The sequence below is a fragment of the Moschus berezovskii genome, chromosome 6 (genome assembly GCF_049115385.1).
Source record: "Moschus berezovskii isolate FMDL1 chromosome 6, NW_MosBer_1.0, whole genome shotgun sequence".
Taxonomy (NCBI): Eukaryota; Metazoa; Chordata; class Mammalia; order Artiodactyla; family Moschidae; genus Moschus; species Moschus berezovskii.
In genome coordinates this window covers 11076760-11099387 of record NC_142465.1, presented here as the reverse complement: position 1 = coordinate 11099387, position 22628 = coordinate 11076760, and the positions used below count along the sequence as shown (strand labels likewise).

Here is a 22628-nt window from a genome sequence, read left to right as displayed (position 1 = left end):
TAGAGACTTTGGAGGGATATAAGTTTTCCAACCTTATACCTTATATCCCTCCAAAGTCTCTATGTAATTCTCTCAAGTTTCCTATTGTTTCTCAGGTTCTTGATTCATGGGGTCGTGGAGAGTCGGACACGACTGAGCAACTGAACTGAACTGAAGGTTTCCAAACTGTAAAAGTCTTGGGCTTTCTCTAGAAAATGCTATTTTATTGAGTGTCATTCATTTCTGATACTTATATTTACATATCAATCTAACTACATTTTTAACTTCTGGGCCCATTTAGTCACGAAGACACTGTTCTTATAAATTCACATGAGTTATACAACAAGCTGAGCTTCCTAGGTAACTTATGAATCCCTCTAACAATTCTGCTTTTCATAATGAACAATTCAGGTTTGCTCCTTAACAGTATCCGAGAGCTTTAGAGGTCATGCACCTCACAGGTCATGCAATAGAGGTGCTTTTAATGTTTGTTTAAGCACAAGCGGGGATTTTTCTTGGGTAACACAACATAAAAGTGCAGGGAAGAAGGGAGAGAGAGTCTCTGACATGGTTTGTTCAAGAGTTCAGACACTGAGCTAATTCTCTCCCGCTTCAGGTTCTGTTTTCTCTACATTTGTTTCACGGGAGGGTGAAGGTAACTGCCAGCACCTCAAAGCTTTCTTTCGATTACCTTCTTATCTAGTGGAAAAACACAGGCCTCTTTCCGAACAGTCAAGTAAGTGCTGAGACTGATTCTCACTGGTTCCCATTCAACTGAATTGGGTCACATGTCCACCCCTGAAAGAGTCACTGTGGTCAACAGAAAGGGTTGTTCTGAAAGGATCTGCTTGGGTAAATTTCATCTGAAGCACATGAACAAAGGTTGATGAGGCTGTGGTTGGTTCCCAAAAAGAAAATCAAGGCACTGTTTTTAGAAGATGTGGCAATGTGGTCAGGTTAAGACTGTACCAGGACATCAAGGTATGTCCACTGTGAAGCCAATGATATTTAAGATACAGAGCTTCTAACTTGATTGAGCCCCTTACTAAACAACACAGTTTTGTATTTTTAAAATTATTTTCAGGTTTTTCCAAATTGTGTGAATTTTCTAAAATTCACAAAATCTGATCTTATCCATCCAAGACTAACTGCATCAGAGGTGTTCTATATTATTTACATGTATGAGGTCCCCACAGCAACATTTAGTGATAAGGGTTCAACAAAAACACTAGCATTGAAACTGTGGGTTAAGAAAATCCCAAATGTGCTCAATTTTACAATAAGAAATAGATGAAAATAGAAAGGTAAGTAATTTTTTTTTCCAAAATTTTTTCATTGAAGTTGCTTTTTCCTGGAATATTATTTACTGATTTCCTTATCCATTAGAATTCTACTATACACACATGTAATCTTCTTTTAAGCTCTAAATAAATCTTTACAGCATAGTTAGTTGTTCCCATAAATCTAGTAATTCAATTATTCGTGGTGTTAAAGTTTGTCTCTTATTCCCCTATAGTAGAACTCATGTCTTACTCATGTTTGTTTTCCTAGTCCTTGGCATGCTTGGCATTTATAAAATACTGGTCATGATTACTGAAAAGATGAATGGAATAAAAACCATATCTCACAATAATCCTGTGAATTTATTAAGCATCATTATAGTCACCTCATTAAAAAAAAGGGAACCAAGGAACAGTTCAAACAGCTAAATAACAGCAATGCAAAAGTCAGAATTATTTTTTTCTACTTCCTAGAACATTTACCTTCTCATATCTCACTGTCTTTGAACAAATAGTCCATGAGCCAGTCTAAGGTATGGCTTAGCAATAAAATCAAGTGTTCGTGTACTTTGTGGTTTCTGTAGCAACAAGAGAAATCAGAAAAAGAAAGAAAGTGGTGGAAGGGATCGAGAAAAGTTGTTGTTTTTTATTATGATTGGAGAGATAGCAGCATCCTGTGGGCTATAGAGTGATTTGCCATAGAGGGAGATATTAAAGAGTTAGAAAAGAAACTAATTCAAGTGGAGTAAACAGATATACAGGCTGACCATCGGAAAAGACCCTGATGCTGGGAAAGATTGAAGGCAAGAGGAGAAGGAGACGACAGAGGATGAGATAGTTGGATGGCATCACTGACTCAATGGACATGAGTTTGAGCAAATTCCAGGAGATAGTGAAGGACAGGGAGGCCTGGCATGCTGCAGTCCATGGGGTCACAAAGAATTGAACACAACTTAGCAACTGAACAGCAACAAATAAGTATAAATGCTGGGCATGGGTAGGTATGGTGGCAGGGGCTTGTGAAATCCTTTTTTCTCTGCTTAAGTGGTATTGGAGATTTGAGAAGCAGAGAAAAGGTATAAAATTGTCACCCAAAACCTTGAGATTGTTCTTAGATGACAAAAAAGAGTAAATGCACCAGAGAAATATAGAATGATTGCCAGGCAGCATTAACTACTCAGTTGAGGTTGGTGGTCATGAATGTGAAGCAAATCACATCAACATGTCATGTGTTTTTCTCCAGGTTCATTCATTGCTGGTACAGACTGGGTGGAGATTTGAATGTCACTGGGTCTATGGTTTCATCCAATGAGTACAATGAAGTAAGAGAGGGGTACGGCAGTAAGGAGTACATGCAAAAGTAAAATCATATTCCATCACTATCGGAATTCATCTGATGAAGCAAGGAAGCAAGGATATGAAGAGTTTGGTGAGGGTAAGGAAAAGGTAGTGGGATCAATGATTTAGACCTCTCAGAACCGGTGGTGTTGTCAGAGAACGAAAGGAAGGGCACTGAAAAGGAGCAAGAGTGGGCTGCATGCCAGTGGGATTATAGAGAAGGCGAAGATTCTGATGATGCCCACATCTGCGGTATGAACGGGAGAGTGAGTAGCTCGAGGAGGGATAAGAAGACAAGATCATCAGAAGAAACGCCAGGGTTTGCCAGCTCACTGGTCCACTTCCTCGTGACTATCACCCTCTCATCACTGCTCTAGCAGTATTCTCTCACCTAGATCCCTCCAATTATGGTACTCCAATGATGGCTGGATGGCATCAATGACTCTGTGGACATGAGTTTGAGTGAACTCCGGGAGTTGGTGATGGACAGGGAGGCCTGGCGTGCTGCGATTCATGGGGTCGCGGAGAGTCGGACACGACTGAGCGACTGAACTGAACTGAATGATAGCTTACTGAATATAAGGAAATATCTTTCTTTCATGAAATCTGCAGTTTGCATTGACAAATTTTCAATATTCCACCACAGACTCACTTTAAACACATGATCATAAGAATGACACAATCAAATCAGCCTCATTTCAGCACTTATTTGCGATTTTCTTTTTTTATTGTATTCCTATCTAAATTATAGACTCAAATCTATGATTCTACAATAATAATTACTGTAAAAACTAATATTATACCTTCTAATAAATCCATCAGGCTATTGTATAATGTTAAAGTCTAGTTTATATTTCACTTTCAAATATTTTATTAAAACCAGAACATTAAATGGAAATTTTAAAAAATTCCAGTTTTATTGAGATAGAATTGGCATATAGTACTATATAAGTTTAAGGTGTACAACATAACGACTTAACTTACATAAGTAGAAATATTAGCTGGAAGTATGAATAAATGATCTAATGGTCAAAAGAATAAAAAACTGAAGAAAGAATCAAACATGCTATTGAGTCAGAGATACTAAGTGATATACTAATTTCAGAAAAACAAGTTTCTTTGTAAAATTCACATAAAAATCTGAAGTCAAAGTGTAATAAACACATTTTCTCCCACAGATTTGAGTTCTTGTAATTTGTAAGCATACTGATACTATTTGAAGGCATTCATGAATAAAGAAATGTGTAAAACATATACATCTCCATACCACACTATGTTTAAACAATATATAGTCACAATACAGATACATATCAATCACCATGGGGTTATCTGGAACTATTGGAAACCTATGCCTTCTCCTAGTGATTGAAAAAAATCTACAAACTGTCCAAGCAATTTCCCCCATAACATCCCCATTGCTATGCCTTGGCATTACCATTTCAGCCCTTACCCTGCACTGACCTATTTTAATTCCCGCATGAAAACTCTAAAGCCTAGTAATACCATGGATGTTAATTCCAAAAGGAGCCCTTGGGATGCTGTGCTGTCATTGTTGTCAATATCCATTGGTGGATACTGCAGTAACGGCTAATGCTCGCTCGCCAAAGTGTTTAAAGTCTGATGAAGTGAGGAAGTTTCTTAACTTCCAAATTTGTGATATGGTTAGGCTCATGAGCTTCAGAGCAGTATTTTGAGTCCTTGGAATACTGTGGTGATTTTAAAAAATTAACTAGTTCTTTTAGTTTTTTCCTTAGAAATAGACAAGGGCTGAGCCAGAGATTTGTTGAACTAACAAATATACCTCTATGTCTATGCATTCTTATACTTGGAAACAGATCAAATGTTCTTCAGCCTTCTTCCCCCTTGTTGTTCAGTCACCCAGTCATGTCCGACCCTGTCCCTCACCATCTCCTGGAATGTCCCCAAGTTCATGTTTATCACATCAGTGATGCCGTCCAGTGATCTCATCCTCTGATTTCTGCCTTCTCCTTCTGCCCTCGATCTTTCCCAGAATCAGGGACTTTTTCTCCTTAGGAGCATTGTATTGTGTTAAGAGCCTACTTAGCTCCTCCTGAATATGGACCTGTATATAATAAAATTATATCGAAAGCTTTCTCTATGTCACTAGGCTTTATCCAGATCCTAGGAAAAACAATGCACTAGTGCTGAGAATCTGACAAATTGGGTCTGGAATTTGTATATGGCATTTTTTTTGCATTATTTATATAAAATGAAAAAAATTTTCCATAATTAGATTTTTCACAGAATACACATTTAGAGTCACTCTGCAGAAATATACAAAATAATACAGAATTGAAGATAAAATAGGGTTGGATTGGCCATGAAAATTTAACATTCCCACCTGATCATTAATATTTTTTAAATCTGCAAATACATTCAAGGACTGCCTTCTTAACAACAGAAGTTTCTCCAGATTGTCTCTGAGAGTATTCAACTTGACTGAGGGCAACAATTACTTAAAATCTCAGCCTCTGAGAGCACTACCCTTCTTTACAGAATTCTTTACAGAACAACAAAGAGATCATTCTAAGCAGAACAGTCAAATACCTAAACATCTCTGAAGCATGAAATGTACACAGTCCACATATGCCTAAGGGAAAACAGTATAGCACAAATATGACTTAATAAAAAAGACTTATATAGAGAGATTACAAGAATTCTGAGTTTGACCTATGCATCAATCAGGTCACTTACCAGATATCTCCTCTAGGCACTGCTTAGCTGTCTTACTGTATGATAAATCCATCTTAGTAGGACTGGTACAGGAGTCGGCAGATGGTAAACAGGTACCTTCATTTTCTGAATGAGCTCTGAAGTTAACCAAGAAGACAGAAATACAGATTGCTGTCATCAGTGACTCATCAAAGTTCTCTAATACAAGAAGAAATCAATGTATTAAAAGTTTTCTATTAAGTTGAAGGAGCATTTCTTTATGTCTGAGAAATTTCTTTATTTTTCACATAAAACTGAGATACACTGGTTGTAGTGAGATATTAAATTAGATTTCTTTATTTTTCACATACAACACAAGGTGTAATGAGATATTAAATCAGATTTCTTAGACTTTTCTAAGTTTGAAAGCGTGTAATTACCAATGTATTCTTTTTTGACAAAAGGTTTGAAAAGATTCTTTTTTCTTTTTGCTGTTTTAGAGAAAGTCTGGCTAAATTGTGATCTTCTGAGAATAATAAAAGCATTGAAAATAACCCAAATATTATTTCCCTGCAAATTCTATAAAATATATCCTAAAATACAAAGTATATATAAAATAAATACTGACTTTGCTATGGGCTATAAATGCCACTATGATGTTTTCATTTCAGAAAAAAGGCAATCAAAAAAAATTCTCATTCTGAAAACCCTCTTTTTATATTGTTTTATATTGGTCTATATATGTACATGGATATGTATTTATGTGTGATTAATATGTAAAGGTTGGGTCTGACTAAATAAAAAGCTCTCCACAGAGGGACCACACATGTTTTGATAGTCTAGTCTTCATGCAATGCGTCTGCCTTTTATGCACAGACAAACACTTTAAGGGGCTCTATCTCTCCTTATGCAGTTTCAAAATCTACATATATTTGGTCAAGAATACCACATATTTAGAAAGCCCACACCATGAAGTACAAGAGAAAGAAGGAGACAATTGACCATACAGCCTTGTACACTGGATTCTGTTCTTCATAGTGACCTCATTTGGGGTCCCATTCCTAGTACAGGGTTTAGACCATGGAAAGTAATTACTAAATATTTTTTACTTAAAAAAAATCTAAAAAGAATATTTATATGTGAAAGAAAAATTCAGTATATCTTTAATAAATTTTCACCTAATATCTTACTTTTATTTTAAATCCTGGTTTTGTTTAAGAGAAAATAAAGTGTAGTCACTGATGTTAGAAATATTTTTTTTTATTTATCGGGCATACCTAGAAAGTCTGAAAAATTCATTAGGATCTTAATAAATCATGGAAAATTAAATGCTGTGTGTATGTATACAGGAATTGGTATAATAAAAGAAAGACAGAGGCATGCAAGAGCTCATAGAAAGCTGCGCCTTGACCTCCAGTGATTTCTGGCAGACATTCCTAATTTTCAGGCAAAGTCCCAAATTACAAATACTTATTTCTCTCCTATTTTGACAGCACTTCATACTCTCACAATGTGACATTAGTGCACTTATTTGATAAATGTTCATCTCCAAAGTAGAGTCCATTCTCCGTATTTGAGCTCACCATTATACCCTAATGCCTAGCCGCACGTCTAGCATATATATGAATGAGTAAATATTATCAGTAGTGATTATAAAAATAGTGTTCTTGGTGGGTAAAATATATGGAAGGAAGCATGGGATAATGATGCATGCTTTGGGTCTGGTTGGAAACTTGGCTCTCTAAGCAGTTATTAACTCATGTGACCTTGCTAAGTTACTTAGTTCCTCTGAACCTCAATTTGTTTACGTGCAAAAGTAAAGAAAAATATGTTCTTCACAAAATAACTGTGAGCTCAAGTGCTATAATTACTAAAGGTCTGGAAAAGCATTCTCTTGAGGCTTGAGGGACTCTGGCCAATGTTAAAATGTGGGGAGTATATCTGGCTCTCTGTGCCACTTCCTTTCTTCTGTGGCCCCCAGGGTCTCCTGGTTCCCCGGTCTGCTGCCCATGCCCACTCACTTCCAAAGTTCATTTTCATCTATTCCTCCGTCTGGGCTCTTTACTTGTGAGCCATTGCACCTCCTCGGCCTATTCTTTAGCCTGGTGTCTATGATGAGGGGGGAAATATTCCTCTGACATTTTCTAAGGATTGTTATTACTTGCAGAAGAAGTTTAAACTGATAGTATATAGTGAAATAGGAGACCCCGGGAGAGCGTACTGGCTGCCTGCCAAGGAGTCTCCGAGAGGAATGGGTGGTTAGGAGAACTGGCTGGGAGCCAGGGTGGTCTACAGTCACATAGCTCAGAATTCACAGCCTGACCTCTCAGACGCTCAGTCACGGAGAGCAGTTCTCCAAGATGGCTGTCTAATGCCCATCGCCAACTGGGTCTTCCTAGAACAAAACCTGAGCTATCTCAGGAATCAGAATACTTAGAGCCATGTTAGTTATAAAGATGCAGAGCATTTCCCTCTAGGAAAGTCTCTACAGAGCAAAAGAATATGTAGAATGTACTTTGGGGGTAGAGTTTTTCTTTGCTGCAAATAAACACAACTTAAAAAGTACCTCTCAGTGTATGGCTATATTCCTCAGTATATGAAACCTGGTATTAATTCCATTGGCTCAGTCCCCACCCTTAGATAAAAATATTCAAACTTTGGTCTTAGAAACCTTTATTTTATTTTTTTAATGTGACAGTGAACATTTCTGGCTGATTTGCTCTTTAACTTTTTTTCCCCATTGTTGTTTTTAATTTAGGTCACAAGAGATAATTTTATTTATACCATATTTTCACGTTCTTTGGTGTATGTGTCACTATATTCCCTATCTGAGCTACCTACAATAGCAATGATAGAGCAACAGATTGATTGAGGGAAGGAACATAGATAAGTTAAACTTCAAATAATTAGAAAAAGACCCCGAGAAATCATCTTTGGTTTGTATTCATGTGTATATGGTTCCAGACCTCCTGCTCTACATATGTTGCAAGCCATCCATTTCTCCACAATTTGCACCTCATTATTTGTTAAAGTGGAGTCAGATTTTAAATCTAGTCTCTAGAGGGACAATCAACGCTAACTGGTAGAGATTTAACTTTTATACAAATGATCAAAGAAGTTCAGTTTAAACTCTGAATTCTCTCAGCATGTCCTCTATTTTTGTGCATGCTTCATTCCAGTAAAATAAAAGGCTCCAGGGATGATTCATAAAATAACTCACACAGACTTAAGAATCTATAGTGTTCTCTAATCAAAAGGTACAGTCACAGTGGCATCATTCACTGCTTCCATGTAAACTGATATTGAACTCTCCTCATATTGACTGGGAAAAGGAAAAAAAAAAAAGAGTATCATGAGGTTCCTTCAAACTATTCAGAAGACATTATCCTGTGCAGACCATCTGACTGCATTTACAACATGGTCAACATGTTAAAAGTACTTATTGAAATTGTAAGATAGGGCATGGCAAAAACACCATTTATTTAGAGCTCTAATATTAATGTTAGTGCTAGCATCTGTTACTAAGAGTCTTAGTAGGTAAAAGTAGATTTCACCAACGATTAACATAAAACTTATTTCCCCTTTAAGTGCACTCACTATGTACCAAGTGCTATGCCTAGTGTTTTATCTAGGGCATATCAAACTCCACAACAATACTGTCACTATTATCTCAGTGTCTGGCTGCTTCCAAAATTCATGTGTTGAAACCAATGTGATGATACTAGGACATAGAGCCTTTGGGAGGTGATAGGATCATGAGGATGGAGCCCTTCTGTATTGGAGAGGTCCCTCACCCCTTCTATCCTGTGAGGACAGAATGAGAAGACGACATCAAAAACCAGGAACCAGGCTCTCACCAGATACCAAATCTGCTGGCACTCTGATCTTGGCCTGGCACACTTCTCAGCCTCCAGAACTATGAGAAATAAATGTTAGTTGTTTCAGCCACCTAGTCTACAGTATTCTTGTTAGAGTAGCCAGAACAGACTAAGACACTGGTAATGCAGGTGCTATGGATAAATAAAGGGTTTTAGAGGTGTAACAGTTTGCCCTGTATAACAAGCTGGTAGATACTTAAACTGTCTTTAAACCTGGCATCTTATAAATATTGTTCTATGAACCACTACCCTACAATTTAACTCCATCCAAGTGTCTCTGGACACTGAGCATGTTAATGTATGTGATGTTTCCCCAGATAACAAATAGCTTAGCACTAAGTTATTAACTAAAAGTTAATAATGTAACAGTACTCAATGGTCTAACCTTAATTTTACTCTTTACTACTTTAAATTTTTACATTTAAGAAAAGGAAGCTATTATGCATGCCATCTAAAGGAATTCAGCAATACATCTAGATACTACCAGTGTTCAGATTTTCAATTTCACAAATAGAGGTGTCGCACATTGGTTTATATAAAAAAAAAAATCTATCCATGTGAACTCATCTTTATATGGATATACCAGTCACAAATGTGGGCACAAGCAAAATTGGTTTGAATTAGCAACATTAATGAATGGCCTTATAGTTCCTGTTTTATAAATTCAATATAAAAGAAAGAAAAATCAAGTATCTTCCTAAAGCAGTTATCTCCTTACTGGTGGGGGACAGTCAGGTGACAGCCAGGCGAAGGCCAGCAATCTGTCAGGATGAAGAGCAGGCCAGGATGGACGGGACATTTGTTAGATCTGTATGTTGCAGGAGGGTGTTGAGCAAATAAAGTATACTGAGGAGAGTGGGAGCCTGGCTTCGCAGGTGACAAAAGAAGGTGCAAGTATGGAAAGGAGAAAACAAGACAAAACTTTGCATGTTGATTTGGAATTGGAGGCACTGTGAATTCTCTAACAGATACCTCACTGATACTGAGATAAACGCGTATGTGTAGGCATACACCTATTTATTTCACCATTTAGGAAACCTAGGGGCAGTGAGATCAGGCTCCTAAAGATTATTTTTCACAAAAGAACTCAAGGCACCATAGGCAAAAGCTCAAATTAAGGCAGTGAGAGTACATGATGAGTCTAGATCAGCTTGAGCCAAAATGAAACAAAGTTATGAAAGAAAGATGGAGTGAGCGGAAGTCAGTGTGAAGTGCATCCCAGTAGCCTGATTTGAGAAAATTTAAACATCACAATAAAGGGTCATTATCGATAGATTATAATCCATTGAAGACAAGAGGAGTCCATCAGTCCACAAAATTTAAAGCGAGGGAGAGGGATGGAGTATAGAAGAAGGAAAAGGAAGAGGGGAAAGAGGAGAAAAATAAGAAGGGACATCATTTTCTAAAAGTTGAATGGCAAGGCATACATACGTTTCTAATTAGAAATCACATGACATTAATTGGAGTAAATGATTAATTTAGGCAAGAAATCTCAATGTGTGCTAAAATCCTATGGGTGAAAGTGGATCAGGGAATAGAATTTTTATAGAGTCTCCAAATATCGTCCCATAAAAATATCTGTGAAATGGAAATGGGGCAAAATAACTATAAGTAGAAAAGTAGCAAACAATATCTCAAACAACTTATCAAATTCAATGTCACTAAGATGGGAAATATTAATATTATTGATACCTGAAAGGAAGGAAACAGAAAAAAAATCCAGCATCATTTCTATGACATTCTAGACAAAAAGTATATTTGTGGGTCTAATCATGAGAAACTATCAAATGACCCTACGCTAAGAAGTAGTCTATAAAATGCTTGCCTTCAAGGACTTCCCTGGTAGTCCAGGGGCTGAGACTTTGTGCTTCAAATGAAAGGGACTCCAGTTCAATCCCTGGCGGGGGAAATAAGACCTTACATGCTGTGAAGTAAAAAAAAAAAAAAAAAAATCTTTTCTAAGAAAAGATGAAATATAGGAAAAAGAAACAGTAGTGGTTTGGTTGGGCAATCTGGCACTGAAACTTGTAAGCTAAATACAGAAAGGGCAGTTTACCAAGCTTCACTCTGAAGAAATGCCAACTCATAGCCATCTTCTATACAACAGACCCTCTTCTAGCATCGGCTCTGTATTCCTGCTTAAAATACTGCTGTGTGAGGGAGGTTAAACTGCTACCCTATACCCTATGCAGAGATTTATATCAAATCTAGCAGAGACAAGTTTGCAAGATAAGCTTTCAATAAGCTTTAGTTTGTGCTGATGACCAATTATGCCCAGTTCACATAAAACCACAAGTGCAGCGTAATCCGTAATAATAGCTGCAGGGCTTACAAAAGTTTTATCTGCAAGATGGTTATATGCTTCATGTTTCAATCTTTGTAAACTCAAAACCTCCTACTCAATATACTGGTTCAACAAACAAGTTAAACTTAAAACCATATGAGTAAGCATTTTCAAAACTAAGGTTTTGCATTCTTTGCCTTTCAGAACATAATATATTCAGGTGACAATTTTCTGTGTCACTTTCTAGGCAAATCCGAGATCTCCAAAATCTTGTTACAACCCAAATCTTTCCCCAAAACCCCTAATGTTGTTGTTCAAGACACTTATATCAAACAAAAGGAAACCTCTAAGTTCAGACCTTCTTAACCTGATTTTATAAACCAAGTGTGTATAGAAGGTTTCTGCTTATATTTAATATTTAATCAATGGCTTTAAGAAGCACATTGATTTTTCTCTCAGTTTAACAATGTTTTGCCTTATTTAAGGGTTGAGTTCATTTTTTTCTCCTTTGTGAAATGGTCCCCGCCCCTCCCACCAATTCTCTCTCTTTGCCTTTAAATGTTTGCTCTATGTCCAAAACACTCTTTTCTTGACATTTACCACAAATGGTCGGAAAATAACAAGGAGCACATAGGCCTCCTCAAACTCATAAGCTATGAATCTGGTTAGTAGCTATTTTGAAATGTATTGGGTGCTGTTAAAAACACTGAGGTTTAAAGAAAATGTACAGGCCATTCATGCCTCCTTGACTAACTTCACTATTCATGTATCTTTACAAGCACAAAAAGTATAGCTGTGAAGGAATGAAAGCAAAAGAAACAGAAGAAAAAATGATGCATGGGAAGAGGGGAGGCGATTTTGAAGGCCGCAAGGAGCTAAGGTAACCATTTTTGAACTCCAGGCAAGGAAAACAAGTTCGAAGATTGTAACACAGCGGGCAGACACCAAGAAAGAAGAGGAACATGGAAAGGTCAGCTTTTCTTCTTAAGTGTGTTCTTACTCTTTATTGTTCTTTTCCTCCTATAATCAGTACCTCTAATTCAAGTTTAGCAAAGCTGACTCTGAAAGTCAGTAAAAGTCTCCTTCATCCAGCCACTGAACCTGGTATATCCTCCCTGACCTCTTCTGCTAACCTTTACGTACACAAGAAGGCAAAGTACACTTTCAGATTGTGCCGCGCACCCATGCTGTCAAGTGCTGACTACACACTCACACAAAGTCTAATATTTTTGACATTCAAGAGTTTCGGCTACAATCAGGCTGCAATCAATCTTCGTTTTTGAGGAAAACTGATCTTGCCAACAACCTACGTATCTTGTGTTGATCCTGTATATTTGGCTCCTTTGGTCTTACATTTCCTTTTCTGTCCCTCTCATCTCTAAACGTCCAACTCTCACTTCTCTTTCGGAATCCAGCTTAAGTGCTACTTTCTGATTCCAACAACTTGCGGTAATTTTCCATTTTTCGAAATCTCAGTTGCCAAATCTGGTTCACTACTGTTTGTTTTTTTTTTTTTTTTTAACATTTCCTGCTTCATTCTGTGGTTATGTTTGAGTCAGTCTCTTTTCTACTACATTTCTACTACATGGACTACAGTCTCATTTCTACTACATGGACCATAGAAAGAAAATAACATGGGATGTGTGATGTTTCACTCTGACCCTGATGCCTTATAAAGTAAGGCTATTTAGCAGGGAGTCAAAAGCGGGGGAGATACATGAATGAATGTCCTGAACAGTAGATATGGTTTCATTTTGTAAACATTTTAAAGTTGTTTATATTTCAAGTAAACCTTACCATTTATAGGAAAAAAGACTTCTGACTTTTTCTCATTCCATTGTACATTTTTGGCAGTGTTTCTATTCTTCTATAGTGGATGAGTCTAAGCCATGAGGATGGTGTTTCACTCAATTTTTATTTGGTTACTATTGTGGGAGGCTTGTTCTGGGCAATTATGCTACCAAATAAAAATAGACAGGACTCTTGTTTTTCAATGAGTTTATGTTATAGTTGGAGGTGGCTGAATTCACACTTGTTAATAAGTAAACAAACAAACAAACAAAAAAACAGTGGATGGTGATAAACTATGAACAAAACACAAGAGGACAATATTGCGTACAATTCTAGAAAGAGGCATTGTGAGTGTTCTTTCGGATTAGATAGCTAAAGATAGACTGAAAGAATTGATGCTTTTGAACTGTGGTGCTGGAGAAGACTCCTGAGAGTCCCTTGGACTGCAAGGAGATCCAACCAGCCCATTCTAAAGATCAATCCTGGGTGTTCATTGGAAGAACTGATGCTAAAGCTGAAACTCCAATACTTTGGCCACCTCATGCGACGAGTTGACTCACTGGAAAAGACTCTGATGCTGGAAAGGATTGGGGGCAGGAGGAGAAGGGGACGACAGAGAATGAAATGGCTGGATGGCATCACCGACTCGATGGACATGAGTTTGAGTGAACTCCGGGAGTTGGTGATGGACAGGGAGGCCTGGCGTGTTGTGATTCATGGGGTCGCGGAGAGTCGGTAACGACTGAGCGACTGAACTGAACTGAACTGAACTGAGACTAATTTAATAAGCATCATGTAAGTAGAGCTCTGATGAAAAGGAGCCTGCTCTGATCCAGGAGAAAGTCCTTACATGCAGAGAAAATGTCTGTGACAAAGGCCCCAAAACAGGACAAGTGAGTTTGTTGAGAACAGAAGGAATGCAGGGATGCAGGGAGTGCAGTTTAAGGGCTAGACAGATGCGAGATAGAGGCCAAATAATGTAGGAACTTGTAGGGCTTGGTAAGAAGCTTGGGTTTTACTACATGTAATGGAAAGCCAATAGACGGTCTTATGAATTTAAATGACATAACATTTATTCTTTTGGAAGATTAGAGTCCCTGTTGTGCAAAGGATGTTACTGGAAAGAGTCAAGAGTAGATGCTAGAAGACTCACTGGAAACTAGGTAAAAATTAGTGGCACCATGTCTTGGGCCAAGGGAAGGAGGGTGGAAATAGAAAGAAATGTACAACTAAGGGATATTTTAGAGAAAGAGACAATAGGACTAGCTGAAAATAAAACGTGTTGGGAAGGAATGATTGAAAGAGAAAAATGAAGTATGGATTCATTCTAAATTTTCTTCCTAGTTTACAAATGAAGTAATCATGGATTCTAACCTTTAGTCTCCAGCAGTTTTGGTTACTATCATTTGCATACTACTTAACAATTTGCCTGTTATTTTTTCCATCATGCTTGGATTGTAAAAATGTCAAGTTTGGATGATGCCATAACATTCTTCCTTCCACCTGACAGATTCTAACTCATCTTTTTAAGTCTTATCTGTTCTTTCACCTTTTCTTTAATGCATACATTGACTCCACCCTCACACAAGAGTCAGAAAACTCTTCTACATTATTTATTGTATACATTTCCATGAGAACAACGATTTTTTTAAAAGTTCTTGATTAAATTCTTATCATTATCACCAATATACTGAACCCCCACAGAGCAGAGACTTTTTTACTCTTTGTAACTCTTATAACAGTATTTTCAGAATGAGTAATGAGTACATAAAAGAAAAAAATAAAAACTCTGGTGATTTTCTTTTACTTCAACTATGGAAACTGGTCACTGTATCACTTAAGAATCTTCAGTAGTCCCCTTAACACTTAAAAAGACATCTTAATCCATTCATACAGGTCTAAATATTAGAAACTTCTTATAGTGAATTAAAATCTTTTTCAAGTTTTCATCTTGATTTTAGTGCTATCTACACATTAAATGGACAAGGTATGCCAAACTCAGAACTACTTTTATCACATTTTAGTGATAAATGAGCTACAGGAACTTAATATAGAATATCCTTGCACTGTACAGAAGGAGGTCTAATAGAAAATTCATTAACTTCTAGAATTCAACATTATATTTATAGGACACTGAACATTCAATTTGCAGTAAAGAATATTATGAAGCAAATATTAAAGTCCCCAAAGGAATAATTAATAACCAGCATGACCTAGAAGTGGGCTGAGAACAGGGAAAATAATACATCACCCATCAATCTTCTCATTATATAAAGGTTATTTTCTTTAAATATCAAACATATGCATGTTTATACATATATATACACACATAAATATGTTTTAAATTTATTCTACTTAAAAGGAGTAAAGTAATTTCCCATTATAAATGAATTCTGATGGAGATATCTGCAAATCTGCTATTGACATTTTCCCAGCCAGAATTTTCCTAGTAACGATATCTCCTATTTCTACACGTACAGAAAGAACTGTGAAGCAAAGGAGGCACACTAGAGATTCAGGCATATATGGGTTCAAAGGCAAACTCCTGCTAGCCCTGTGACTTTAAGTGATTATCATTATTCTGCCTTGAAACTGCTGCTTCTTCATCCCTGTAAAATGCTGTTATATCCCTTTGTCATGGGTTTATGACACAGTTTAATGAAAAAAAAATAGAGACTGCATTAAGTAAGCACTCAATAAACACCATTATAAAATAGTACATTATTCAGTTCAGTTCAGTTCAGTCGCTCAGTTGTGTCCGACTCTTTGAAACCCCATGAATCACAGCACGCCAGGCCTCCCTGTCCATCACCAATTCCTGGAGTTCACTATTATCTTATCAAATAATTAGCAACACTAGGGAAATCTGTCAGGGATATTCCAAGAAAAATTTGTAAATGGTGTTGGAGTAGTCAGAGTTGAAAAGACATTGGGGTCACAAAAGCCGTACGATGTGACTTTACAACTTTCACTGACCGTTAAGAAGCTTAAATACTGACTACTCTAAGATGATTTATATTATCATTAATAAAACTATTCCGAATTTATAAAACAAGCAACCTTTGCCTCATAGGTAGACTATGATGCAACATTTCTGATTCAATGGTTTTGTTTTCAATTATTTTGAATTATTGAAAATAAAACAGAATTAATGACATTATAGACAATTTATTCTGAATCTGGCTCTGTGCTTAAGTCTTTACACAAGATCGTCCTAACTTAATCTTTAAAACAACCAAATGAGGTAGATATTCGACCACACTTTACAGTTTCTACAGGTTAGAAACTGAAGTCTGGGGAAGGTCTTTTACAATGTGGTAGGTACTGTTCTTAGCCCTGTATAAGTATCAACTCATTTAACCTTCAAATTGCCTTATGAGGAAGCTTCTATTATTACTCCCTCCATTTTAAAGATTATTAAAACTGAGGTCCAGAGTCTTTAAATGTATTACACAAAGTCACATGATCAATAAATTATGTCATCAAGATTTCAACCCAGGGAACCTGGCTCTTGGGGCCACTGTCTCAACAATACAAGGTGCTATTTCTGAACCGTGGTAGAAGACACAGACTTGACAGCCTGCAATCCTAGCTACTTGGCTTTATTACCTCACGTTTATAGTCTTCATTTTAAAGAGTGCAGACAGAAACTGAAAGAGGCTGGAGAATCTGGCAAAGTCACACAGCTGATTCACACTTTAACCTCTAAACTATGCTGCTTCCTCTCTTAAATAGCAAAGGCTATACTTTCAAATGGAAATCACTAAATCTGTACCCACTGGATATGTTACTGCAAACAACCCAAAACATCTGCTGCTACTTACAGAAAGAAGCTTGCTAAATTGGTGGGTATGTCCTTTCTGCTTAGATTTATACTTTCTTGTTGAAATTCATCTGTGGTGATTTCAAATGAGGGACGTTTTTATGGAATATACTTGAGAGCCACAAGTGTACTGAGTGTGGCATATTTCAAACTTCCTAATTTCTTCTTATATCGTTGAAAGGTGGATTATGATTCTAACATCTTAATTTTTTTTGGTCGGGTAGGGTCTCTGGCAGAGAAGGCAATGGTAAGCCACTTCAGTACTCTTGCCTAGAAAATCCCATGGATGGAGGAGCCTGGTAGGCTGCAGTCCGTGGGATCGCTAAGGGTCGGACACGACTGAGAGACTTCACTTTCACACATTGGAGAAGGAAATGGCAACCCACTCCAGTGTTCTTGCCTGGAGAATCCCAGGGACGGGGGAGCCTGGTGGGCTTCCGTCTGTGGGGTCACACAGAGTCGGACATGACTGAAGTGACTCAGCAGCAGCAGCAGCAGCGTCTCTGGAGTTAAAAGGATCTGCTGCCTCCTGCTGTAATGGGGGTGAGGCAGGCATGACCTAGAGCAGTCCTGCTCAGCCACTGGTCTGCAGCCCAGTGGGCCCCTCCCCCAGGCGAGTGGCCGTTAGAGCAACTGTCAGGGAGCAACCGTTACTGATCCTGCCCACACATTGGCTGGCGCTGCAGTGGGCCCCTCCCCCCGCCTCGTATAAAAAGAGTCTGAATTCCGACTGAGGGAAGATGGTGTTTGAGACACTAGTCCGCCATCTTCTTGGTCTGTTAGCTTTCTGATTAAAGTCGTTATTCCTTGACCCAGCAGCCCTTCTCTGGATTTACTGCCCTGCCTTGCAGGGAGCAGAGTGAGCCTCAGCCCCATAACACCATGCGATTTGAATACAACAGTTTTAACCGGATCATTGCTATTAGTCAGAAGAGCAGACTTAAATAAGGTAAGCTAAGATCTGAAATTCGGTAACTAAACATTTGTTTGGATGAGTACATAAAGCCCTGGTGGGGGGTAGGGGTGGGGATCACTTTAAGCACTTAGGTTTGTCAGGGAGGGAAAACAAAGCATCATAATTATTTTCTTTACTTAAAAACTCATATATGCAATAAATTTAATAAAATTTGAAACAGTATAATCTTGATCATTTCCTATTTGTAGTAAATGCTACATCCTATTTTTCCTGTAGATTAACTATACAACTGCCAAAATCATAGGCATTATTCCTCTCCAGTAACCTCTTCACTGAAAAGTCAGGGAATGAAAATGGTGACACAGCAGCACTGATATTTCAAACTGATTAAAACTTACCACAAAACAATAGGCAAAACGTATTCTTTTTAGAGCTGTATGCTGCCAAGGCACTTCACTCGTGTCCGACTATGTGCGACCCCATAGACGGAAGCCCACCAGGCTCTCCCATCCCTGGGATTCTCCAGGCAAGAACACTGGAGTGGGTTGCCATTTCCTTCTCCATTAGAGCTGTATAGTAGGATATATATTTGAAAATATAGCATGTGCTATATATTTTAATATATGAAAACTAAAATATAAATAAAAAAAGGTTAATGAAGTATAAATATAATAATTACAGAGATCATTATTTGTACCTAGAAACACAGGCCTAGCTGTGGAAAGTTAATATACATTTTATGTTGGGAAAACAATGCCTTATAAACAAAATATAACAAACATGTGCAAGGTGCCAGAATATATAATAAGCATCTTATATGCATTATGCCTGTTATTCTTCCCAACTCAGCAAGTTAGATACTATTCCTCTTTGACACCTGAAAATAATGAGATTAAGGATATTAAATTCATTGTCCAAAGGCATATAGCTGCTAAGTGGCAGACCTGACTATCAAATCTACATATGCCTGATTCTAGAACCTGCACCCTTAACCATTAGGGTCTACTGTCTCCCACGGGTGAATTATCCCTCAACTCCGTAAAAACAAGAATTATTTTAAATGACTAATAAAATTATTTTGAATGACTTATAGTAAGAGGCCCAAGAAAAAAATCATGGCACCTGGGTTCTATTTTGCCTTGGATAACGAGTAGGTTCACTTTCAAAGGCCTCCAATTCTTAAGTAGAGAGGGGAAGAAAAGGGGGAGAGGGGAAGGACAAGAGGACTAGCAGACTGGACACGGGAGCTTTTCTCTTAAAATTTTTCACTCTAGGCCTCTAACTTCAGAATGAACCATTGTTCCACAACGAACAGAAAATAGGACTCTGCAGCCTTCCTCAGGACACTCTGAGTATGCAGACCTGTCATTGTTTAAAGCTGTGGAGAAGAGAGGCCACCTTACCTATAGATGAATGGAGCCACAGTGGCGGTATTTGGGTGGCTGTGTTGCTGCTGCTGAGGGAGTTGGACAGCACCATTTCCCATGCTCTGCCCACTGCCTTGCACCACTAAACCAACAGAGGAACCTGCCAGAGAAGCATGGCTGGTTTCCCTTCCTTCCAAGGGAGCGGGGCAACTGGATGTGCTTGCTTTCTCAGTGGTTATGGGCTTAGGGAAGGACTGGGAAGGGCTTCCCTTGGTAGTCCTGAATTTTTCAGACTCTTTGCTTGCTGAGTTGCCAGGTGAAACAGTCTGCTTTGCTGTTGGCACCTTTGAGCCCGGCTTTGGAATTCCACTGGAAGAGGGGATTAAGCTTTCCTTCTTGGCTGCTGTCGTCTTGCTACCCTTTGGGATTAAGCTTGCAATTTTAGAGGTCTTTTTTGGAGCCGTCTCCATCATCTGATCTTTCTCGTCCTTGACCAGCTTTTCAGTACAAGCTTTACTTTTGTCCCTGTTCTTTTCCTCTTTTTCCTTTGGCTGTAGCAAAGACTTTTTATTGCTGAGATTTTTGCTTCCAGCTTTTGGAGGGGCTAATTTCGGTGACACTTTGGGGCTGCTGTTTGTTGAGCCACCGCTATTGAGACCACTGTTCAAACCTTCCATTTCACCAGATTCAGAGAAGGCATCGTCTTCCTTCACGCCATCACTGGGTCCTGAACTGGATGACTGCGGGGGGCGTAAAGCAGTCCGGGCATTGACCAGCTTGAATTTCTCAAGCATGGATTTCTGTCCTGAGGGAGCTGTTTTGACCCCTTCTGAGGCAGGGGGCTTCAGTCTGTCTGCAGACGGTGTGGGAGAGGTGGCTGGGCTCGCCTGCTTCACGCTGAGCATGGTGGAGGTGGCGCTGTGCTTGGCATTCATGGACTTGCTGCGCCATGGCTTGCTGGTGCTTGGGGAAGGGATGGCTGAGGCAGGGGGCTGCCCTGCAGTTCCGGGAGGCTGCATGTTACCATTTACCCCTGAAGATGGTTGAAGTCCTTTGGAGGAATCTGGACATGGTTAAGAACAAACATTTTTAAAAGGCTGATTAGTTTTTGATCTTTCATATCAAGCTACTTTTTGAGGGCTATAAGAAAATACGGCCTATTGTCATATAAGGACTTATAGTGCACTAGTGTTAATTTACTTTCCACTCAGCAATCTCATTATGATATGAATTTTTATATGACTATTACAACACTGATGAATGCTTGATTAAAAGTCTTAAAAAACTAAGCCAAAAAAAAGATTTTATAATATCATATAGAAGAAAAAAAAATGAGTTTGGAGTTAAGAGATCTCAGCATAAATTTGAGAACTGTATAGCATTTGAGAACCATATAATTCTGGTCATGTCATTTACCTGAAGTTTCATCTACCATAGATACCTCCCTCTTCCATCCTCTTTTTCTGAGAAATGGAGCAATAAAAAATTAAATTAGCTATTTATGTAAAAAAGGCAACAATGATACTGTTAACATACTAGATATTGTCAAATTAATGCAAAGTTGTTTTTGATGAAATGTCCAAAGGAAATAGTTTACTAAAGAATCTTTTAATAATATTCCAGAATTGGAATCCATTAAACCAATTAAATATTAATAAATATAAAACTACAATGCTTTCACTTTTAAATGTTTTCTTCAAGGGTATCAAAATGCATGATAAAAAACATGTAGTTAAGTCAATTGGTATAGAATACATATCTTACCTATTTTTCAGAAGAAAAATTTACATAAAAAGTTAATAAAGAAGTTAGAGACACGAAAAGAGGTTAAATTGCTTACTGAATTTTTGTATGAGTTAGGTTTTCTTTTTTTAATAAATGTACCTAAAATAATATAGTAGGTTTGTGAAGTTTCTATTAATAAAAACAACTGTATAGACAAATGTGGGCTTCACTGGTGGCTCAGCAGTAAAGAATCCACCTGCAATATAGGAGATGTGGCAGGAACTGTAGGTTTGATCCCTGAGTTGGGAAGATCCCCTGGAGAAGCAATCGGCAACCCACTCCACTATCCTTGCCTGGAAAATCCCATGGACACAGGAGCCTGGCGGGCTATAGTCCATGGTGTCACAAGAGTCAGATATGATTTAGTGACTAAAACAACAACAACAAATAGACAACTATTTTATATTAAGTTGGTACACCAGCATTGACTTCTAATTCTCACTATGTTTCCTAAAATCCCTCATTTTAACTAATAAAAATTGGTGTAATTCTGTATTGATAAATGCTTCACTAAAATGTAGTAGTTCACTGATAACCCAATATGCTTACATGGTATATTTAAATTTGAAAACATAGGACAATACATTGATTTTTTTTTACAGTATTTAGTCTGTAATCATGTCCATTTCTAGAATATTTGTAAGGCTCCATTTGGTTCATACAGAAACAGTAACATATTCTTATAAACAGTAGAAGTATCTGACTAATTCCAGACAAACAAATCCAAACAAGATTCAAATGTCCAATGTCTCAAATACCGTCAGTCTCTGTGAATGGATTTCAATTCTTTACTTGTATCTGTTTTAAGTATAGGTTATTCCAGATTTACTTCCCTTCAGATTCCTTTCAGAAACAACATGTTAACATTTCATTGTAATCTGAATCATTCTCAGTAGCAGATACAGTACACGGATTACCTACAGTTAGAAATGCCTATCAAACATTTCTTCAGAACAGCTGCTACTTATTGGTCAGGTCTCACTTTCACCTCACTTCCTCTGCAAGAAAACCAAAAACATCATTTCCACCCTCACCTCTGCTCTCCCTAGCATCAAGTCTGGGTTAGCTTGGGGTTCTAAGTTAATTCTGTCAATGACTATATTATAATATTTTCAAATGTATATAGTGCTAAATCCAATTTTACAGTTTCTGAAAGGGATAAGGAATAACACTGTTCCTGGACTCTGGAAACATAGAAGATATTCAATGTCAAACTAATGCCTTTAATAGAATTGCCAAATGAACTTTATTTCTTGATTACCTGGGTTCGACTAGAAACTAATAACACCCCCAAGCAAGATGAACTTTCCCAAGTTCAGTGACGTGTACATGCCTGTGCATTTCACAGAGTGCACTTACTATTTCAGTGATATTTGTCAACATCTATGGCTCTATTTTGACTATCTACAGAAATATTACTCAGTGCTATTTAGTTCCTACAATCTCTAGGACATGAATCTAGGCATAACCTCTGTTAAAGTTTACTGAGTAGCAGTCTCCCCAAGACACAATCT

General features: G+C 37.8%; 1 protein-coding gene across 5 annotated transcripts in view; it reads right to left on the bottom strand.

Moving 5' to 3' along the window:
• NAV3 (neuron navigator 3) overlaps positions 1-22628 on the bottom strand; it is a 915819-nt gene that overhangs the window by 184011 nt on the left and 709180 nt on the right. For all 5 annotated transcript variants that reach the window (XM_055394051.2, XM_088836813.1, XM_088836814.1 and 2 more), the window contains exons 9-10: positions 19366-20392; positions 5313-5428 (exon numbers count right to left, since the gene is read on the bottom strand). In XM_055394051.2, the coding sequence (XP_055250026.2) occupies positions 5313-5428; positions 19366-20392 (1143 nt within the window). The remainder of the gene's footprint in view (positions 1-5312; positions 5429-19365; positions 20393-22628) is intronic.